The sequence below is a fragment of the Anoplopoma fimbria genome, chromosome 16 (genome assembly GCF_027596085.1).
Source record: "Anoplopoma fimbria isolate UVic2021 breed Golden Eagle Sablefish chromosome 16, Afim_UVic_2022, whole genome shotgun sequence".
In the NCBI taxonomy this organism is placed as follows: Eukaryota; Metazoa; Chordata; class Actinopteri; order Perciformes; family Anoplopomatidae; genus Anoplopoma; species Anoplopoma fimbria.
The window spans coordinates 23,636,087-23,659,790 of record NC_072464.1 but is presented as its reverse complement, the minus strand read 5'-3'; the positions used below and the strand labels follow the sequence as shown (position 1 = coordinate 23,659,790).

At 38.6% G+C, this 23,704-nt stretch overlaps 1 protein-coding gene across 1 annotated transcript in view; it reads right to left on the bottom strand.

Annotated features, from left to right (window-relative positions):
• The window catches only part of xpo4 (exportin 4), a 63,423-nt gene that overhangs the window by 32,636 nt on the left and 7,083 nt on the right, over positions 1–23,704 (bottom strand). The window contains exons 3-8 of the mRNA XM_054614794.1: positions 19,737–19,842; positions 19,354–19,495; positions 18,170–18,308; positions 15,998–16,114; positions 15,750–15,902; positions 4,831–4,944 (exon numbers count right to left, since the gene is read on the bottom strand). Of these exons, the coding sequence (XP_054470769.1) occupies positions 4,831–4,944; positions 15,750–15,902; positions 15,998–16,114; positions 18,170–18,308; positions 19,354–19,495; positions 19,737–19,842 (771 nt within the window). The remainder of the gene's footprint in view (positions 1–4,830; positions 4,945–15,749; positions 15,903–15,997; positions 16,115–18,169; positions 18,309–19,353; positions 19,496–19,736; positions 19,843–23,704) is intronic.

The following is a 23,704-nucleotide window of genomic DNA, read 5'->3' as shown; positions in this document are numbered from 1 at the left end:
GGGCGTTTTCAGACCTGTATTTGTGAAAAGTGAAAAATGAAAACAAAGCTTCATGTGTTAAAGCTGCATTCTCTCTCCTGTCCACCAGGGGGCGACTCCTCTGGTTGTATAGAAGTCTATGAGAAAATGACTCTACTTCTCTCTTGATTTATTCCCTCAGTAAACATTGTAAACATGAGTTTATGGTCTCAATCTCTAGTTTCAAGTCTTCTTCAATACAGCATGATGTTCATTTAGTAAATGATGCTCCATTTACAGTCAAACAGACCATAAAGCAGGGGATGCGCTCACTTGTACTTAGCTCCATATTCTCGTTATTTCTAAAAATTGTCTACCGCCAAAGCACTTAGCAGTAATACGGTTAAGATGGAAAAATTTTGGAGTGTGATGTGTTGCATGTCGATTAAGTGGTGCCACTAAAATTCTTCAGTAGGGAGCTCCAGTGCTCCCAGTGAGGGAGCTCTGGAGCCAGTTAATGGGAGACTGACAGACACACACACCCCCCAGAGCCCGTCAACAGGGTGCAGAGTGTCTGTGTGTGTGTGTGTGATGGGTGGGTTACTGCGGTTGTTAACAGGGGCCCCTAATCCTGGGGCCGGGCTCTAATCCTGCCACCGGTCTGCTGTGGACTGTGACCCTGATGGCGCGTGTCTCTGAGTACCCCCCCACCCCCACACCCCACACAAAAAACACACACACACACACACACACACACACACACACACACACACACACACACACACACACACACACACACACACACACACACACACACACACACACACACACACACACACACACACACTCGCCAGCCTGTTACCCCCCCACAGCTGAGGAGACACAGCAGCTGAGGCGGCAGAAGACCCCATTAAACTGAATAAACACACAAACACACTGAAATTGACACAATCCCACAGAGACAGATATGCGCCGACAACACACACACAACACCAACACCCTCAGTAGGATGCTGTAACACACACACACACACACACACACACACACACACACACACACACACACACACTCACAATAACACACACAGAGAGAGAGACAGCTGACCACAGCAGCCTTACAATAACAAACAGTTGAGCTACTAGAAATACCAGAGAGCGAGATGAGACGGAAGGCCTGAAAACTGAAACCGACACAAAACGCATCCCTCGGATTCCGGCAGCAAAGAGAAACCCGTCGGAAAAATGACAAACATTTTTATTCACGGTGAACCGTTGTGTCACCGTGCCGGCCAATCAAAACCCCGATTGGCCGGCTGTGGCTTTGTGTAACAACCCCAAAAATAACAAAAAATAAATCTGATTACAGTCGCTGTTCGGAGCCAATCGGAGTCATTTGAGATCGCTTTGAGAATTCAGAACAATCAGACGGAAAACTTTTTTTTTCTGAATTGTCAATGAGTGGTGATTATCGGGCACACAGATGGAAAAGAACTGGAACAAAACAAAACCACTGTTTCACCAGATCCCAACTGCTTTTCATCAAAATAGTACTTAATCAAAATAGAAACGGCTCTGAATACATATTTTATTTTCACTTCAAACCAGCCGCGTCCAAGATAATAACTGTAACCACAGAGGAGACGTACAGCAGCGGTGACCAGACATAAATAACCGCAGTGTTAAACTGATTCAGAGACAGATTTAGTAGATATTAATAACTCTGTGATGAGGGACAAAAGACGCCAATAAAAGTGATGAATGCAAATCAGAAGAGAGATGTTTTTTTTAAATAGAAACACTACCAATTGTGACCTTTTTGAGAAATCAGAATTGATATCACAATAAACCTGTGACAACATGAAAATCATGTTATAGAAACTAATGTTCATCTCTTTAATCTTTATCATGAAGTGCCATTTCAAGTATAATCCACATCTTTATGATCAGAAGATTTTAAGAAACATTTATTAAGAACTTAATATCCTACAGTCCTGCTTTTAAAACCGCTTTAGTTTCCATATTCAAACAAAAGTCTCTCACAAAAGATGTCCACTTTTGTCTCTGCATGAACCAAACAGAAAGCTGGAATGAGGTGAAAATACCTCAAGATAAAGTGACCGAAACTGGTTTTCTTAAATCCCTTTTTCTAAAGAAACAAAAAAGAATGAAAAAAGAATTATCACCAAAACTAGAACCCCATTATTAACCACAAAGTCCTGATCGAATGAAACCAATATCGGGTAACAAACACAAACAAGTTTCCTGTTCTGTAACCGAACAAAAACCAAATCTCTCCAGGTAAAGACGAGTATAACCACTTTAATGGAGAACTAATCCGCACCACCAAAGAACAAGTAGAGTTAAGAGTGATTTAAAAACTAAATAGCATTCAGAGGACCTATTTTACCTCTGAAACAGGATGCAACATAAAGCCTTTTTCTAAAATTGAAGGTTAAAGCGGTGCTTAATAAAATGAAAATACTGTTTTTGCTACTGTTCAGCAGTGGAGAAGTTTTTAGCAGGTAAAAGACGACTTCAAAGAAATAGTGCCAGATAAGACTTTATATACATTTCATTATATAAATACTCTCGACTCCCAAACAAACATAAGTCACAAATGTTCTTAAGTATATTTCTGACACTAAACATTAAAGGGGTTCTCCCATTATTATGAGACTATCCCGTATAAACGGACAAACATACGACCAAATACTAAATGCCTCCGACTACGTTAACAGTCAGAAAGCTCTCAACATGGTGAATCATCCAACTAGCCAACGACGCCTGAAGCTATCCTACATTCAGGGCGCTTGTCAGAGTGGAAAGGGTTAAGGGTTATTGATTTAGATATTTTACATACTCTGCATGCTTTTATCTTTTTTTCATGCTTCTACTCTTTTTGTTTTTAGTGTCTCACAATGCAACATAATCTTGTCTGTACTCCATGTTTCTATTAACATAATTATCATTCTTTTTTATTCGCTTTGCATGTGTTGTTTTATGAGCCTTTTATGAGTCTTCATAGTACTTGCCAGTGTAGTATAAGTGTACCTGAATGATGTTTCTACTTATAATAAAATGCTCACTTCTTTTATTATTGTTTCTGCATGCTTTGAAAGGATAAATGATGAAAAACTTTGTAATTATTCTGTATTTTAGGCATGAAAAATAGCCTCTTGGCTAACTCTGGCACTTTAAAAGTGATGTTTTATTGTGGACAGTCCCTAACAAATAAACCAATAAATTAAAAAATAAAATAAATAAGTCAGTGGAGCAGTATCAGTTCAGCACATGACAGTTGACAGGTGGTGTAGTGGATCAGTAACAGGGTGAAGCTGCAGAGTAGCAGACGGAGGTCAGAGCAGTTAAAACAGGTGGTGGCAGGTAAAGGCTAAAGGGGCGGAGCAGTATCTGGCAGCAGGGCGGCTGACAGGCTGCGTAGTGGAGCAGTATCTGGTGATGGGGCAGCCACAAGCTTTGGTTGGAGGCTGAATGAAAAAGCGAGCTGACCGGTTTGTTCCACACTTCTCCTCCCACACCGTCTGCTCAGCCAGCGTGGGCTCGTCTCTTAAAACACACAAAGACGCTGCACGAACAAAATACACATCGACTCCACCGGGCGGTCCTCTGGACAGAAACACAATAACACCACCCCACTGCAAAGCATCCATAAATCTACTTAATGGTGCATCAGCAAAATTATACAACCCACGAAACCAGTGAACACACAATGCGCCAAGAAACACGAGGTCAAGTGAGATCTCTTTGACCAAACTGTCTGTCTGTGTTTAGCATAAATAAACCTCCATCTAGAGAGAAGAAGGAGGAGAAAGAGGACGGAGAAAGAGGACGGAGACCTCCCTGACGGAAAGATACGGATCGATGTAAAAACAGAAGGATACAAAGACAGATGCAAGAGAATCTGACATCTGAAGGATTTGACAATTTAATCTAAAAGTTTTTCCTTTTTTCGTAACGCCATTTAAAGGAAATAGAAAAGAAGACACAAATGTAAAACCGTTGCAACCAGGACAAGTTCATACTTTCAAAAACTGTGCACACTTAAGAATTTTAAGGTGCTAATTAAGTTGTTTTAACTTCAAAACCGGCAGAGACTCTTTCTCCAATATGAAAACTGTCTCTCTTAGTTTTATCATAAATAAACCATCTAGACGGATAAAAATAAAAGAGGAAAAAGGTTTAAAGAGGCCAGAGTCCTCCCTGACAGAAACATATGGATGGATGTAAAACAGAAGAATGTACAGACAAACAGAGATTCATTGACAAAGTGAAACATAAAGCGCATCTGCACGTTTCAACAAGGAAATCTAAAAGTTTTTCCTTTTCTCGTGTGTCAATTTATAAAGGAAAAAGAAAGGAAGACACAAATGTACTAGAGTTGAAACCAGGACAAGGTCATACTCAAACTGTGCACACTTCAGATTTTTAAAGTGCTAATTAAGTTGTTTTTATTTTTAAGAAACTGCAGAAATTCTTTGTCCAACATAAAACTGTCTCTCTTTGTTTTATCATAAATAAACCGCCGTCTAAAGGGATAATGAATGGAGGAGGAGAAAGAGTACAAGAGGACACAGTTCTCCCTGACAGAAACATTTGGATGGATGTAAAACAAAAGAATGTACAGACAGACGGATTAGGATTCATTGACAAAGTGAAATGAAGTTCATTTAAAAGATTTTTCCACTTCTGTAACGCCAGTTTTCGATGAATGGAAACCAAGAAAAAAACCCTGTGACAAGGACAAGTGTATACTTTAAAAACTGTGCACACTTTAGAGTTTTAAGATGTGAAATATGGCATTCTAACTTTTCATACCCTGCAGAGACACCAGACGGACGGACGGGATACTCACGGTGAAGAAGAGGTCCATGACGCGGGTGTCCAGCAGCGCTTCCCTCCAGCTCTCCGTAGGCTTGAGCGTGACGTTCTGCGTGGCCTCGAACATGGCGATGTAGTGGCGACCCAGTGACCCGCCGTCAGTTAAGGCCAACAACAGCATGAAGATGAAGAGGAGGAGGAAGAGGAGGAGGAAGAAGAGGAGCAGCACACACACTAAACACACCGGCTCCTGTCACTACGCTCCCTCTCGGTGGGTATTTTTGGTGTGTCTTTGGTTTGGCTCCTCACTTCTTGCTCCCTCTCATTAATCCTGTCACTCTTTACCACACAAGTTATAATTTTCTCACCCTCCCTTCCTTCCTTTCTTCCTTCCCTTTGTCTCCTTGTTCTCTTTCTCCCTCGTCAGCTCTTCATCTGCCACAAAACAAACCGTCTCTCCCTCCTTCTTGTCCTCGTCTCCTTGCTCCACTCTTTAACCCTCTGACTCGCCCTCTTCCCTTCTTGTCCTCTTCTTCACCTCCCCTTTTTTCCTTGTGCACGCTCAGATTTCTCCCCTCTGCTTTCTCACAGGATCTCACACACACACCAACACACGCACACACACACCAACACACACACTCCGGCTGCAGCCAATGGAGACGCTTCGTCACCTCCTCCACAAGACGTTCTGGAGACTCCTTGCAGCTCTCAGACACTCCCCTCTCACTCCTCGGCCAATCGCCTCCTCTCTCCTCCTGACTGCTCAAAGACCAGAACAAGACTCTCGTTTTACCCCCGAAACACTCCAATAACTTCCATCACACACTTTCCTTTTTTGTCTAAAAATATATTCTTATTCTTGCCAAAAAAGAACCCACTTTCATCTGATTTAAAACTTCATCTGAACCCACACAATGTCTTTCTTTCTCCACACCCACAACAAACTTTCACCACAAACCCACAACACACACTTTCTCCCCACTCAGCCACAACACTTCCCGTCTTTATTCAAGTCTCCTAAAAAACACACCCACAACATGAGTTTTCCTTATGTCATCAGGAATAACCCACTTAAACTTCCACTCTCCCAAACGAGACACTACGTCTCAGAAGCCCACTCTCTCTTCACACACCAATCCAGATTCCAACCCCTCTCTTAATCATCAAAACCCCAAAAAACATTTCCTCCTCCTCCTTACAACTCATACAAACTCCCGACAGAGGCTTTATGCCAAAACAAGCCAGCAGATTTGTAAACCCGTAAAAAATATTTGTACTCTTGAACACTGAGCAATCTTTTCACTGACTTTGTTTCAGGGAAATACGAACAAACTATTTTCTTTTCAATACTCCATCGCAAACCTTAACAAAACTCCTCACATTAAAAAAAACATCTCTCCCCTTGATTGTCTTTATTTGACTTTTTCTAAACTTGCTAACATTCGGTTCCCCCCTTTAAAAGGGGAACTTTGCTATATTTCCACCTATTTTGTCATGTTTTTTGTTAAAGTGACAACTGTTTTTTTTTAAAACTGGTCCAGTATTGAGAAAGAACGCTGCAATGTACTTCCTTGTTGTTACCAACGACAGCTCAGATTGTTATTATCAGTGTCTGACTACATTATGGAAAGAACTCTACTGAGATCATTACCTTTAACCTTTCTGTTAGTTATCCTGTCAAGTGACTTGTTTGTTATTGTGTCATGTGACTTGTTGCTGGAAGACCAACGGTGGAAATGTGAGTGAGAGTTGGAGAGAGGAGAGCCGGGGTTGTCAAAGGGTTTTTGTGTTCAAGTAAAGAAAGTGTAGCTTTGTGTCATCATAAAGAGAAAAAACAAACAATGGTTCGTGTTTGTGCATTTCCAAATTCTGCCAACAAAATGTCGAGCAACACTTTACGTAGCTTCTGAAGACTAGGGGAAGTAGAGGAGTCTAGACTAGAGGAGAATAAATCCTAAACCAAAGCACTTTCTCCTGAAGAAAAGTTCTCTTCAAAGAGTGGAGAGACCTCGTATTGATCCTCCGAGTCAGACTTAGTTAGAAACAAACGGACCAGATCAAGTGAAACTCAAGAAACCGATTCATTGTCTCAAAATGTTGTTTGATGGCTGCACCCCAACAGGAGAATATTATTGGTATTTGGTATCATTTTATTACCAATTTCAGTTCGAAGTTTGCATTACAGTTTATACATTTTACCATTACTCAATCATCAAATCACAGTATTATGTTTAACTTTGTATATTCTTTTATATTCCTGTATTTTAAGCTGCTGCACTATTTCATGTCTTAGATCCTAAATAGGTTTTGTTTTAAACTGACAGGAGGACAAATCAACAAACAATCAAAATAACTTGAATTGTTATTTTATATATAGTACGTGTCTCTAAATCTCTACATGACTTGTTTGGTATATTTAGAGACTTGGGAATCTACAATAAAAATAAATGTGGGTTTCAGCAATGTTTGCAGTGGCTGAGTTTTTGTTTTGGTTTCAGCAACTCAAACAATCAAAACCACAATGTTCTCTTTTCTAATTTTATTTCAGCTCTATCTTATATGCTTATATGTATATAGCTTGAAGTATTAATTGTAATAGAATAAAACAAATTGGTTTCACATGGATTATTTTATTGTCTCCTATCCAGGATATTTGACTTTTACAACTATGAAGTATTTCTACCAATATTGTCTTTGGTTTCTTTGTGTAGGTTTTGTTTCGATATGTTAAACTCTGCAAATGTTTTTGTTCTTTAGCTTGTAAAAAGAATAAAGCATAAATCAAATAGTTAAAACAATGACACCCTCGTCTCTCTCTCTCCGTCTCCCACATAAAGCCGATTTGCTGCCCGGTGGCTCGGTGACAGCAGAACGGAGGAAACTTCCAGAGGAATGTTTGATCAAAGCCAAACGGCAGCGGAGGCCGGCGAGGTCGAGCATTCCTCCGACACCGGCCCTCAGTCACGCCCCTCACACACACACACACACACTCACACCACAACACGCCACGACGGGCTTTTCGGCACAAAAGTTGGCACCTGTCTGAGAGACTGTGAGTGTGTGTGTGTGTGTGTGTGTGTGTGTGTGTGTCCAATGATTGGCTTTCAGGCCTTGTTAAAAATAGTGGTGGTGAGGCAGAAGACCTCTATCTGAACCTTAACGAGGAGAGGAGGAACTAAAATAAGAAACCAGGATTTCAATCTATTTATTTATGTCCTGGTTTTTCTTTAAGTTATTTACATATTTCACTTTTTGGAATTCTGCTTCCTTTCACCTGCGAAAAGATTTATTTGCCCTTGAACTTTGACATTCATCTTGATGTGTTTTACACTAAATTAACCAAGTTAAATAATAAAAACCTATTTTTCAAATCCCTTAAATAAATCTACATGAGGTCAGAGAGAGACACTCTTTTCCTTCAACAAGTTAGACCGACAGAGTCCTTCAGACGGGAGGCCGTCTCCGCGGGGATGGACCACCTCGGTGGCAGAGGTTGTACAAACCCTCTTAAAGATCGTATGACGGAGACAAAACTCACAAGAGACCTCTGGAATGATAACTACACGGCTACTGGGGACTATTTCACACAGCCGGACAGAGACGTCCAACAGGTCTGACAGTTAGAGACACAACAAAGACTGAAACATGACAATGGAAGAGAGCACAATATAAGAACCGATGTCATGATTTTAAATATTTTTTGAATAGTTTTATTAGTCCAGAAGAACATCGAGAATCGGTTTCATCTTTAGAACTTCCACAACTTAATCGAAAACCCAGGCGTTAACCTCCGGTTCTGAAAAATGTCTTAAGGCTGCATTCTCTCTGCTGTCCATCAGGGGGCGACTCCTCTGGTTGTATAGAAGTCTATGAGAAAATGACTCTACTTCTCTCTTGATTTATTCCCTCAGTAAACATTGTAAACATGAGTTTATGGTCTCAATCTCTAGTTTCAAGTCTTCTTCAATACAGCATGATGTTCATTTAGTAAATGAGTCAAATACTCCACTCAGGTTAGTTTGTAGAGAGATTATTTCTTAAACATTGCTTGTTTCGTTGTTCGAAATGAGCTAAAACCAAATTCACAAGTTATCTACTGTTGCCACAGAGAGAGTTAAAGACACACTGATGACCTTTCACCTGTTTTTACTTTGATATTGGTTTTGTGGGTTTCTGGATTTTAAATAAATCAAAATAGCATAAAACATCTATGAAAGTAAAATGAAAGTTTAAACTTCTTCCCCTGGTTCTTTCGGTGTCCACTTAAAGTTCAAGCTCTTGAAATCTGAAGGGAAACCCCACTAGCTGAGTTGACAAGTGAATTTACAACTTCAACCATGCTCCCCACTCTGCTCGGAAAAAAAGAGATATATATGTGTGTGATGTGTGAGTAGTGTGCATGCCTCCAGGATGAGTAATGTCCGCGGAGTGACTCGGACATGTGGCTGTGGGGTTTGGTGGGTTTTTAAAAGACATCACCTGCTACTATCTCAACCCTTCCAGCAGGCTCCAGAATAACTAATGTGACACGTCAATTTTCCACTGGACGGAGAGGACAGACACACATTCGACGGGAGATTAAATCAAACACAAGTGGAGAGATTTGTTTAGTTCCCACATGCGGTTTGACAAATTTGCAAGCACACAAGCACATAAACACACATTGTAATAACTTAATTAACACCAGTCACCGGTCGAATGCCAACAAGACGGCTCCTGGTAGTCACCGCCAGTTACTTTGGCAGAGACACAACCAGCATTTTCAACTTTAATTTCCTGCCCGGATTCTATTTATTCTATTGACCAAAGCTGACCCGCATGTTTTACAGTGACTCGGACGTCCAGTATTTATGGTTCTGCTTGTATGTGAACCTTAGCCCAGGTAGTGCGCGTCGGCGTACAGATCTCCACTTCAAAGCGCAGTTGCAATAAAAAGCCGTAATTCTTTCCTTCACGGGCTGTAATTCAGCATGAACGGACCACATGACTGCAGAGCCCCTTTCTGACTTATGAGGACCACGAAAACCAAACGTCAAAATATGTCAAAGCCAACTTTGTAATCTCGTCATCTTTGTGTCAATTGTTTGTTTTGTTACCACATGATAACAGAAGAGGCAGCTATAAATTAGAGTTAAACTGTAACAGATTTTGATTTGTGTCACAAACTTCATGTGAACGAGACTAAAGAGACTTGAGTCATGGCTACGTTAGCTCTGGGGTAAGGATACACAGTGTGAAAAGTCTTCCATTTTTTTGCAAATCCGTTGAGTAAATGTTGAGATATTTTACTGGATAAGCGACAGTTTTGACCGGGTGATGGTGCTCAATGAAAAGTCAAAGATCACCTTTGGTTACCATGGATATCTGCACCAAATGTCATCAGAATCCATAACATAATTATGGAGACAAAATCTAAACATGTCATGGTGGCACCAAAGTCAGTAGGGTTCATCCTCTGGGGAACATGAATTATTACGACTGTAATTGAGATATTTCAGTCTGACACAAAATGAACTGACATTATCATCTCTAGAGTCAAAGTATGACTAAAAACACTGTGTTTGCATGTTTTAACTCTTTAATTTGCTTTATATTCTATACATCAAGTGAAAAGAACTAAATGCAACAGACACTGTTTTAAAATGTGTTTTTCTTCTTTTTCTGACTGTGTGGTTTCATTAGAATATCCTTGAAACTTGTAACCAGATCACAGTAAACTTCAAGTCTGTCTTATTTTTTGTGAATGTCACCAGTCGGCTCGCATTTCTTTTTTATAAGTAGTTGTGTTTAGATATCTTTTTCTTGCATTTCTGCTACTTTCTAAATGTTTTTTTCGTCTCTTTTCTGTTTCAAAAGTGTCATTCATTTTAAATTGATGATAATTAAAGAAGACCATTAAATGTTTGGACGATTAAAAGAAAAGAATATTCAAAAGCACGGTTTGCAAATGGATATGTAATGAAAAGTGTGTTTGATTTGTAATAAAGGGACTAAATTGCACAACAACCCCGGTGTAGTTTACAGCTCATTAAGCTGCTGTGCAACAAATCAAATCCAGCTTCACATTCCCGTCTCCTCTTTCAAATCAACAATCTGCAGACGCTGAACAAAGCGCCTCACAGATCTCTGCGATAGGATCCTCATGACGGCTTTAAGTGGACAATCTCAGCCATCTGAACATCTCGCAGGCCCGAAGCGACCTTCGAGCCCCGAGGGTCGCGGATTAGCGAGCTTCTCCTGTATCCTTTATTCATTACGGCCTGATCCACCTTCGCTGCACGGGAAGACGGGGCCGAGCCGCCTGCCAGCCGGGCGAGGAGCGCAGCGCTATGCTATGGCGCGTGGTGGGGTTTAAGTGATATATCCTGCTTTAAGTCTCCCCTGCAGCCTCGCCATGTGAAATAACAGTCCAGGAATACCTCCTCACTGCTACAACCCCCCCCTCTCCTTCAATTCCCTTCTACTGTTTGGCCTCCATCTGTTCAGACAGCAGTTGTCATTAATCCTCACACTACTGAATCAAATCAAGAATATATCAATTACTCCGCTGTGCTCAGAAAGTGATAAGTTGTGGATGATGGTGTCGATTTAGACCTGAGGTTATTGCGTGTTCAATTTATACACTGAATACCAGCCTGACAACTCCTTTATTTCAATAACAAACTGCTTTAAGAGTTATAAGAAGATAAATAAGACCATAATGGAGGAGAATATGGCGAATAATATTAATCTATAATGCAAATCTGGAAGTTTCATTCTGTTTTTATGTGCTCAACAGTGTTTACTGCTGCTCATGCAAACTCTTTGACCTTCTTCTCCATATTTTAGTTAAAATACATCGTCAGAAGAGGTCCAAGACATGGAAGATTATTTGAATCACTGCAGGAACACACTAGAAAATAAACATGTACTTTTATGCAGCAATGGAAGAAGCATTAGTCACTAAAAGTACAAACAGTTTAGCATTAAAATAAACTAAATTACTCATTATGAAATAGGATCCTTTTTAGAATAATAACATACTATACTATAACACTGGATTATATGTCAGATAACTGCAGTGAAGTAAAAAGTACAATATTTCCTTTCAGATGTAGTGGAGTAGCAGAAAATGGAAAAACTAAAGTACATGTACCTCAAATTTGTACTTTATGTTTAATTTATTTTTCTTTTATTTTCTTTATATATATTTATTCTCAAGGATATATCTATTTATTCTGGGACAACATTTCAAGAAAATCTTAATTTTAATTTGACCATAGTTGTATGTTGATTTCCTGATTTGTTCTGGTTAGTTGTTTAAATAGTAAAGTGGGAGAAAAAACAGTATCGCGAGTCCTTGCAAAACATAAAATATATTAAATAAACCCCCAAAAACCTGTATATAAAACAGCTGAATGTGCATCTTTAAACTGCCACGTGTGTTTAGACAGCAGTGGCTGCAGACCCTCACACAGGTCAGGGCCGAGCCAAACATCCAGCATCAGTTTACACGCTTCAAATCCCAACCTTAACCTGAGGGGCCACACGACTATAAATCGACCCGCGAAACAGCTAATGAGAATCCAGAGCCGGCGTTAGGCTGACAGTCGTCTCTTCAGCACCAGAATAACTCCTGATTGAGGAGGTGATTGTTGCTCGGAGACGTTAATCCTGCTTTTATTACCTCTCGCAAAAAATAAACACTGAAGAATCTGCTTGTCTTGTCAAAGTATTTAACTTCTAATAGTGCCTCTATGGAGGAGGCGGGGAAAAGCCGAGATTTAATCTGACATAACTGGAGTTTAAATGAGCTTTTGCACAAACAAATCCACACATTCATCACAGATGGGAGAAATCAAAATGCAAGATAAATTTAGAGATTTCCCTCAAATACATCTGCACAAAGAGGATCCAGACATGCAGACTGATCCGGCTTGGGGTTTGGAGGGTGATCTATCTGTCATCCCCGACAGCCATTTACAGCACCTGACTGCAGCCACCGCGGCTCTGAAGGCCTGACCGCGACCCCCGAGCGGAGTCAAGCCCCGTGTGGAGTGACACGGTGTCGTACCGACGCCCGGGGAGCGTGCCTCCGCCAGATGACACCAGGGTTCAGACGGCGGCGAGGACAGATGACACGCATGCCGCTCGGGAGGAACGCCTTTCTTTTTTAAAAAAAGCCTCTTTGAGAAGTGTGTGTGTTAGTGTGTGTGTGTGTGTGTGTGTGTGTGTGTGTGCGTTTGATAGGTGGCGGCTGTCAGCTGAGCAATTAAGAAGAAGGCCCCCCTTGATACAGGGAGCGTTGGCGTACGCTCACACAGCATCGCACAGCCGTGTTGTGACACTTGCAGACAGGCGGCCACACTCACTCAGGCCTCCCAGCGGTCTTCATCAATCTGTTCTCCTTTTCAACAGCAGCACAGACGCTTTACACAAACACATGCACGGAGAATTTCAAGGAGAATGCCACTTGATTTGAGGATGCATGTTCTGTTTCTTTGGCCTGAGACAATAAACACCAACGACGCCAGAGAACGACGGCGCTATCTGCAGACATCCAGCACCCTGAGGCCTCTTTTTATGAATGAATTATAAAAGATATCATTGATTCACGGTTATTTAAATCTACTTATTCATCTTCAGGCTGCAGACAACCACAGTTGAAAAGCATAAATGCAAACAAACTGTTTAAATATGACAAAGTGTGCGGGATGATAAATGCAAAATCTAGTCAAAGAAAAAATTTCTGTTGAGGAGTTAATTTGGCTAAATTTAGTGAGGGAGATTATACTAACATTTATTCTTAAAAAATTAAAGATTAAATGTTTAGTAAGAGGTGGACAATGTTGACAAAATTGCCCATCATACCTTTTATATCACAATATTTATATCTAGATAGAAGTGTATTTATTTGGTGGTATAGTATATTTTCAAGTGTGGCAAGTGTTTTTAAGAATTCTGAATGACAAGTTTAAGCCATTTTTATACTAATTAAGGCTTATTTTTCGATTGATTATTTAAATGCCTTTAAAATTTAAGGATCCACGTACTCTGATTTATAGGTATAAATAACCTTTTGGTGGAAGCGTCTGGTTTTGGCTGATCCATTAAAATAAATACATGCATTTCATTATGCAAACATTCTTCCACCTAAAACTGCCATAAAGAACTCACACAACCTGAAATACATAAAAGAGAATGTTTAAAGAGTTATATAGTCGTATCACCTTATTATACGTGCAACACAAGCGCAATGCTGAAAAATGAGACTCTGATAACTGAATAATAGATATTTAATATTCATTATCCTGCTTCAACCCCTCACATGTGGCGTAACAACCAACACTGAAACCAAATCAAACTGTCGTATAAAATGTGACTGCAGCAGCTCACACACACACACACACACACACACACACACACACACACACACACACACACACACACACACACACACACACACACACACACACACACACACACACACACACACAAAGAGAGGACTTAAAAGTGCATCTTTGTGAACACACACACATGGAACCGAGCATGCCACGCATACCAAGGGGAGCCTGAACAAGCCAAGGCGGGGGGTATGGACACACAGACACCTCTTTGAAAGTGATACATGGATCTGGCTGGCAGCAGAGCGCCACTCCAGATCCTCAGACAGCCAGAGAGGATGCCAGGCTGGTCGGGATTCTGGCCGTAATGAGCCTGGACCAGGCACACACACACAGGCACACACACAGGCACACACACACACACACACACACACACACACACACACACACACACACACACACACACACACACACTAAGTGCCTAAGATCGCACAACAATGCGGCCAACTGCAAAGATAATATGGATGAATGCCTCCCAGTACAAAGCGAAACTGATGGTCAGATATGCATTCCTGAGTATCACATGTTTGTACACACACACACACACACACACACACACACACACACACACACACACACACACACACACACACACACACACACACACACACACACACACACACACACACACAGTGCACACTCATCTACACAACAAAGAAATATATGTGCACACAAATCTGATGAGACTTTCAAAATAAATCTTTAGACACATCAAGTGATGGTTGTTTTATCTTGTTTTATTCTTCTGTTTTAATTCAATTGTCTTTGATTTTTCCTTTGTATATATATATAAATGTTATGCTTATCTTCTAGGTTTAGCACCTTGTGTTCATTTGAGCTATATAAATAAAGTTAATTAATATGATCAAATAAGTGGACAAACACAAAAAGAAACTACAATTTGGAGGACATTGCAACAAGTTTATCTAGTTTTCTCCTTTTTAAATTATATCAGATTTTTTGTGTTTTTTATTGTTTTATCATAAATGTTCTGATTATTTTCTTCTATGTTAAGCACTTTGTTTGCTTTTTATGCATGAATTGTGCTATATAAATAACGTTAATTAATATTAAATAAGTGGAAAAACACAAAAAAAATTAATTATTACATTTTATCATAAATGTAATGATTAAATATAATTATTTTATATTCAGCAACTTCCAAATAAAGTTGTTAGTAAAGTGTTAATAGTGAGAAATGGCCTGAAAATCTGGCTGCCTTTGTTGCTTTAGTGTTTAGTGATTTAGTGATTAATAAAATAAAAGTCAATGGCTAAAACTGCAAATATCAGAACACTGGGATTAACTGATTTTTGAGATTTCATTCTGTGCCCAACTGGGAGTAATTACTCTGTAAAATATCTCTAAGAAAACAAAAGTTTCCAACATGTGAAATGCAGAAACTACACTGATGTGTCTTCATGTCGGTAACTGGGTTTTGATCTGTTCTTCCTTGTCATACTTTTGCAGAATTCTTCAATCTAAAGATCTAGAAATGGTTAAATATACATCATCCTGACCTTTCCAGGTGTTAAGACTCCCCGTCAGCCTCGGATAAAGAAAGGATATGATTGGGGGGCAGGAAGTTCCAGCAGAGGACCTGGTTGGCCAGAGCCAGGTAGCGCTGGAAGACCGACGACATCTGGGCGTTCAGGTTATCTCTGCGGCTGAACTCCTGCAGCACCTCCATGGTCAACATGAAGATCTGACGCAGGCCGTCCTCCTGGAGGCGAGGGACGGACGGAAGGTGAATTAATAGAGGAATCAAAGCATTAAGAGCACATAAAATGAGGTGGAGGTGGGGGGGGAAGAGCAAACCTGGAACAGACGCTTGCAGCTGCCGTGAAACTCCATGCTGAGGCCGATGCTGCTGGTCTTACTGGAGCTGGAGAACTCGCTGAGCAGAGCGGTGAGGATGGAGCAGGCCAGCGTTTGCTGCAGCAGAGAGGGACGAGTGATCACACAGAGGTCAGAGGTCACACAAAGAGTTACACTGAGGGAGCAAAGAGGCGTCATGGAGAAAGACTTTTGTACATCCTCGATTCCTTTCCTCGTTTTGAGTTTGTGTGTGTGAGTCACACTGGAAAAAAAAATACAAAATTAAAAATAAGTTTACAGAAAAAAAGAGTAATTATGCAGCTTGATATCTGATTGTGCAGTTTATGTACAATATTGCTCCACATTCAGCACACAAAGCAAATGGAGCAGCTGCAAAACATTAAAACAAGTTGTGGGCTGGTGTTGAGAAAAGCTCAGAGGAACTCTAACTAGGAACAACAACAAGGAGGGAGTGAAATCTCTGGAACAACAACATTTGGTTTCTCTTTTGTGAGGATTACTTGGTAGTTATGTTCAGGCGTCACCGTGAAATTGACTTCTGTCAGTTCTGTCACAATACAGATATATTTCCGTACTGGTTGATACAAGAATAGAGCTAGTCCTAAAGAGGATTAAAGATAAATGTTTATTGAAATGGGTTAGACAGAGAACAGTAGCTACATTTATAACTCACTATCAGAACTGTTAAAGGCTGTAAGTAGTAACTATTGATGTGTAGCCGTGTTTTTTTTATGTTTCGTATGAGCCACTGAATGCCTGAACTTCACTTGGGAACGAGTAAGAAAGAAAGAAAGTAAGCCAGTAAGTAAGTAAATAAGAAAGAAAGAAATGAAAGAAAGACTGTATATAAGAAAGAAGAAGTAAAAAAGAAAGAAAGAAATTAAACTAAGATTGAAAGAAGTAAATAAGAAATAAAAGATTGTATAAAATAAATAAAAAAGATTGTATAAAATAAATAAATAAAAGAAAGATTGTATAAAAGAAAGAAAGAAATGAAAGAAAGATTGTATAAAAGAAATAAATCAATGAAGGAAAGATTGTATACAAGAAAGAAAGAAAGAAGTTAATAAAGAAAGATGAAATATAGAAATGAAAGCGAGTAAAATTGTAAAGAAAAAAAGGAAGTACATAAAAATAATGAAAGAAATGAAAGAAAGAAAGAATTGAAATAAAGAAATGAAAGCGAGTTATAGGAAGATAAGAAAGGAAGTAAATGAAAAAGAAGGAAAAAAGCAAATAAGAAAACAATAAAAAAGTAAATAAGGAAGAAAGAAATTAAGAAAGTAAAAAAGTAAAAAAAGAAAGTAAGAAAATGCTCCAGTGATCACTTCTTTCTCTCTGGTTTTGGTTAAATCATCTGCTCTCATCCTGTCACACACAAAGTTGATCTTTTCTAGTTCTGGCTCACTTCAGAAAACAGATAGAATGCTGCCCCCTACTGGATCAACAGGAGAAGTCCGGTTTCTTTTATAACAGAGCAGCATTCACACAAAGTCAGAACAACATTTAACAAACATCATGAACCAACAGTTCACAGCACCAGGTCAGACTTTATACACTAGACTGATTTGAGTTCCTGATCAAAGAGAGAACAGAGAACTTGATATTAAACTTTCTTCTGAACACAGGAACACGCCTGAAGCTTTTTTTTCTTCCAGTACAGCCTTTGTGCCATTACATTTTTTTTTCATTTTCAGAATGAGTTTACTGTAATCGTTGTCAGATCCCATTCAGGAAGTCTGTAACCACTAATGTGCTCCTTCAAGTCACAAATAATAAAATGATGTGTTCATCTCATGCTATAAAAACGAGCATTTACTCCTTTAAATGTTTCATTTTCTGCCTAAATCACGTTTACAAAGATGCTTAAAATCTCACCATCACACAACTATTAACAATTAAATGTTGGAATCATTTATAATGATAAAAGTAAGGAACCCATAAATTCTCTGAGCCATATATGGATTTAGTTGCCTTAATTTTCGACTCTTTATTTAACAGACATCTATATAAAAGTGCGGATATTTGACATTTAGGAGGATATTTTGATGTGATGATCAATAAATGAACATTGATCAGTTATTTGTTTATTGTAACGCATCATCTAACAGATCACATTGTGCCCCTGGTACATCAGAACGTGTCTCTCACCACTGTGGTGTTCCCGCTGCTGATCAGCTGTCCGACCTCCAGAAAGACGCTCTTACAGTTGATGCTTTTGTCCAGAGAGCCTCTCTTCACGATGACCGCCACGGCCAGCAGGATCTGCTCACGGACGTACTTCTGCAGACTGAGAGGGAGACGGGGAGGTGGTTGGTTATTATGGGGTAGTTTGGATTGTTTTATTCTAAATATAGAATAGATATAAACTGATATTGATTCTTTTAGGTGTCTAAAATACATCCACAGCAGAACGTTGCTTTGCTCCCGTGCTGGTTCTCCTGTCTGTTCCTCTAAACACTGACTATGGAGAAGAACCTCGTACAACCACACCTCAAAGCATCACAACTATCCCTTTAAACAAGGCTCTGATCCAGAGAAACAGAAAAGGGTGACAGAGTACAGCACGAAAAACAAAGTGAGAGAGAAATGTTGTGTCTGAGGGTTCAATCACAGCTGCAGCTTGTTTTCTTTGGCCTGTATCACATGGAAGTTACATTTATTGCATATTTGTGTTCGTCTACTCAAACAAAAACAAACAGAAATGCCTCGAGCTTGTTTGTGCAACAGTTTTGTTAACCCGTCACTGCATCAGGTCAGAGACTCCGTGACTTCTTCTTTGCTGTTTTTACCAGCAGACACAAGAACAAATAGCCAATTATGAGCATCAGCTTCAACTTTCAGTGTATCAGGACCTGCTGATGCCACTGTCTGACTCATTTTTGTAGATATTTTTTAGGTGTCAACCTCCAGGTCCAAAAAGTGAAGTCAATGCTTCATGTCTTAAAGCTGCATTCTCTCTCCTGTCCACCAGGGGGCGACTCCTCTGGTTGTATAGAAGTCTATGAGAAAATGACTCTACTTCTCTCTTGATTTATTCCCTCAGTAAACATTGTAAACATGAGTTTATGGTCTCAATCTCTAGTTTCAAGTCTTCTTCAATACAGCATGATGTTCATTTAGTAAATGATGCTCCATTTAGAGTCAAACAGACCATAAAGCAGGGGATGCTTTAGGGCGGGGCTACACACTGATTGACAGGTCGACACCAGAGACGTATACGGCGTCTCTACGTCACTCCTCCTCAGTCCATATATGGTCACTTCCTGTTCATCGGTTGCAAAAAAACAACATGGCGACAACATCAGTCCACAAACCAATGGGGGCTTTCTTACTTGGGTCTCTGTAGGACGTAGGTGAGGAGGAACGCCCGCAGAGACTCGATGCTGGTCTTCTCCAGCAGGACCCACTCCCGCACCACGGCCTCCATGATGGCTGTGGCTGCCTGGAACAGCACATAGTCCACCTTACTGGTCTCTGGGGAGGAGGGTGAAAAGAGTGAGGTGGGAGACGAGGAGGGAAAAAGACATGAAAGAAGAAATGTGGGTTGAAAATGTCTTTGTGTGTCAGTACATTTACTTGCACACATACATGTTGATGTTATGTTTAACTAGAGAAACACAAGGTCTTCGTCTTCTTTGGATAAATTCATGTATTCAGAATTCATGTTGGTTAAAACTAAGCTGTGCAGGCTTAAAAACCTTAAGTCAATAGTTACCTAAGATGTGCTTGCAGATGGCAAAAGGGGATTTGGATTTCCTGAAGGAGAGGAATATGTGTTCAGCATGCTGCCTCTGTTCTGTGCTGACCATGGACGGCGGTGCCTGGAAACAAAAACAAATCAATTTTTGAAAGACTTTTGGGTGATTTCTACAATTTTCATTCTTCTCATTTCTAATATTTGTGAATTTGAAGATTGCAAAATGACTCATTTCCAACAAACTAATGAGCACATCTCTGGTAAACACAAGATTAAAAGTCGTGCTTTCGTGTTATTCTTTGTGGAGAAACTCAGTTTTACAGATCTATCAATTAAATCCACTAATCGAGTTACTAAACTAGTAGATAAAATTACACGTGTTAGTTTGCCCCCCAGGTAAGGAGGCACTATCAGTGGTCCATTAAAGACCAATGCTTTAAAGAGGTTAATAACTACCACACTCAGGTATAAACTCACAAGTCATACTTATAGAAGAAGTGCTTAAACAAGATATTCAGTAACAGAGAACCCTCTATGATCACATCTCTAAACACTAACAGTACTGAGGAGCGTCACCATGATACGGCTCAGCAGGAAAGTCACATTCCATCCTAATTGCAGTAAAAGCAGCAGAGGAAAGAAAGACCCTTTTATACGAGAACACACACACACACACACACACACACACACACACACACACACACTATTCCGATGAGATGGCACACACACACACACAGAACACGCCATGAAATATGACATTATACAGATTCTGATACGACCCAAAAATGTAATTAAAAGAATAAAAAAAGTGGTGGAATATCTACCTTGATTACAATAAAATGTCATATATATTTAAAATTGTTTTATTAACAATGAAAAAAGTGTCTTTCAGCCGATTGTTTTGATTTTACAGCCAACAACTTCAATGTTTTTGGATCGAACTCATTGTTTTCAGCCGCGACAGGAAGCAAACACAATCACAGTTTCTTTCTTTTTTGTTGTGTAAAATGTGTTGTTATTGTTAATATATATCATATCTTGTAAAAATACTTTGTCAACAATATTACGTAGTCATATCTTATGTATATTAATGTTGTGTTCTCTATACTCTCAACACACAGTGAATGACATCCATTCAGAAAGAAATAAACTGAATAAAATACACTAAACTGGGAGTTAATATCATATTTAAAAATGTCTACAACTGTATATCATAATGTACGTGTAGATATGGGAAAGCACATGGAGGTTAGCTGATTGATTATCAGAGTATTCATTTAAGGCACGTACCAATTCACGGAATACGCAATTTGATAGGATATGTGAAAATGACGTATAAATATTTAAAGGTTCTGTACTTGACATTTTTCACATTTCAACGTATTGATTAAAAGTCAACTTTCATCCTCTTCTCTTTCTTTGAATCAGCAGGGACCTCCCGATACGATGCTATCACGATACTTAGCTGGCGATTCGATATGTATTGCGATTCTGTAAGTATTGTGATTCGATATTACGATTTCTTTTGGTTCTTTTTTTTAAAACACTGGACCATGGAAAACAGTTGAATCATACCTTCAAATACAACACAGTCAAATTCACTTAGAGCTTTCCAAGTTTTATTTCAAGTTTTAATTCCTAAATCTTAACATTAACTTAATGACTGCAGGGCAGCCAATAGAGAAAATAAATAACAATATGCCCTATTATTGTATAGCCCCTGTCAACTGCACACAAACTGACAGATTAACAAATGTATGCCACTTAGGCTACTTTTAAACAATAAATAAAATGTAAATTAAAATGAATAAAAGTTTACTTAAAATATAAACTTTGAAATAAACAAAAAGTAGGCTATGCTTCACTGTTGTTTGCATGTAGGCTATGTGTTGTTTGCTGCTAGCAGGTTTGGCTTCCTCCGCCGTTTTGTCTGATAACTCAGGGTGGTGTCGAGTGATATGAGCAAGTATGTTGGTCGTATTACCACAATACTTTATCTTTCCGTGGCATAGTTTGCAGACAGCATTGCTCATGTCTAACTCATTTTTTCCTCGTAAATTATGAAAGCTAAAGTTCTTCCAGACGTGAGATTTAAACTGTTGAGGTGCAGCATGAATCTCGGGACTAACGTCCAACATGTCAGCCTTTGTATTCCTATCTAGCTACTACGTGTGAAGCTGCGCTTCTAGCCGGAAGGAAATCACGAACGAATAGATTGCATTGCGCCATCTGTAGGATTATAAGCGTTTTTTTCCGCCTTGAATGAAATAATTAAAAGTAGGCTACAGACAAAATATCGATTTGGGAGGCAGCGTGGCGATTTAAAAATCGTCACACACAAGAATTGCGATTCGTAACTGAATCGATTTCTCCCCCCATCCCTAGTCTCTATTGCTATAGACTGTCCATAAAAGAAAGAATATTTTAAAAAGCTGAGATGAGTCAGAATATAAGAGTTTAGCCTTGAGCTGTTTTAAGTGGCCTCTCAGCAGCAGAGTGGAAATAAAATACTATCATTGAATTAAAGAAAATCAACCTGAAACAGATACAATGTCACACTGACAGCCACAGTATTGTCCACTCAACTGACTGTGAATAAACAGTTAAATTCACAGTTTATATGAAATTAAAAGCCTTGTATCATACATCTATAAATCCTACAGACTGTATATATTATAATATATGAACATGGAAATATGTATATAACCACCCCATACATCTATATGAATATAATCTACTACTTTACCCATTTAACAGTTATTAATTTGCACTATTTGTGTTTGTTTACAATCTACACTTAACATCCATATATTGTATACAACCACCTAATACATGTGTATAAACATAATCTACTACTTTACCCATTTAACAGTTATTCCTTTGCACTATTAGTGTTTGTTTACAACAAAATATGTATGCATATACTGTATATACCCATACAATACATGTATATAAATATAATCTACTACTTTACCCATTTTAAGGTTATTAATTTGCACTATTTGTGTTTGTTTACAACACAATATATATGCATATACTGTATATAAATATAATCTACTACTTTACCCATTTTAAGGTTATTAATTTGCACTACTAGTGTTTGATTACAACACAATATATATGCATATACTGTATATAAACATAATCTACTACTATACCCATTTTAAGGTTATTAATTTGCACTATTAGTGTTTGTTTACAACACTATATATATGCATATACTGTATATAACCACCCAATAAATGTATATAAATATAATCTACTACTTTACACATTTAACAGTTATTAATTTGCACTACTAGTGTTTGTTTACAACACAATATATATGCATATACTGTATATAAACATAATCTACTACTTTACCCATTTAACAGTTATTAATTTGCACTATTAGTGTTTGTTTACAACACAGTATATATGCATATACTGTATATAACAACCCAATAAATGTATATAAATATAATCTACTACTATACCCATTTAACAGTTATTAATTTGCACTATTAGTGTTTGTTTACAACACAATATATATGCATATACTGTATATAAACATAATCTACTACTTTACCCATTTAACAGTTATTAATTTGCACTATTAGTGTTTGTTTACAACACAGTATATATGCATATACTGTATATAAACATAATCTACTACTTTACCCATTTAACAGTTATTAATTTGCACTATTAGTGTTTGTTTACAACACAATATATATGCATATACTGTATATAAACATAATCTACTACTTTACCCATTTAACAGTTATTAATTTTGCATATATATTAGTGTTTGTTTACAACACAATATATATGCATATACTGTATATAAACATAATCTACTACTTTACCCATTTAACAGTTATTAATTTGCACTATTAGTGTTTGTTTACAACACAATATATATATATACTGTATATAAATATAATCTACTACTTTACCCATTTTAAAGTTATTCCTTTGCACCATTAGTGTTTGTTTACAACACA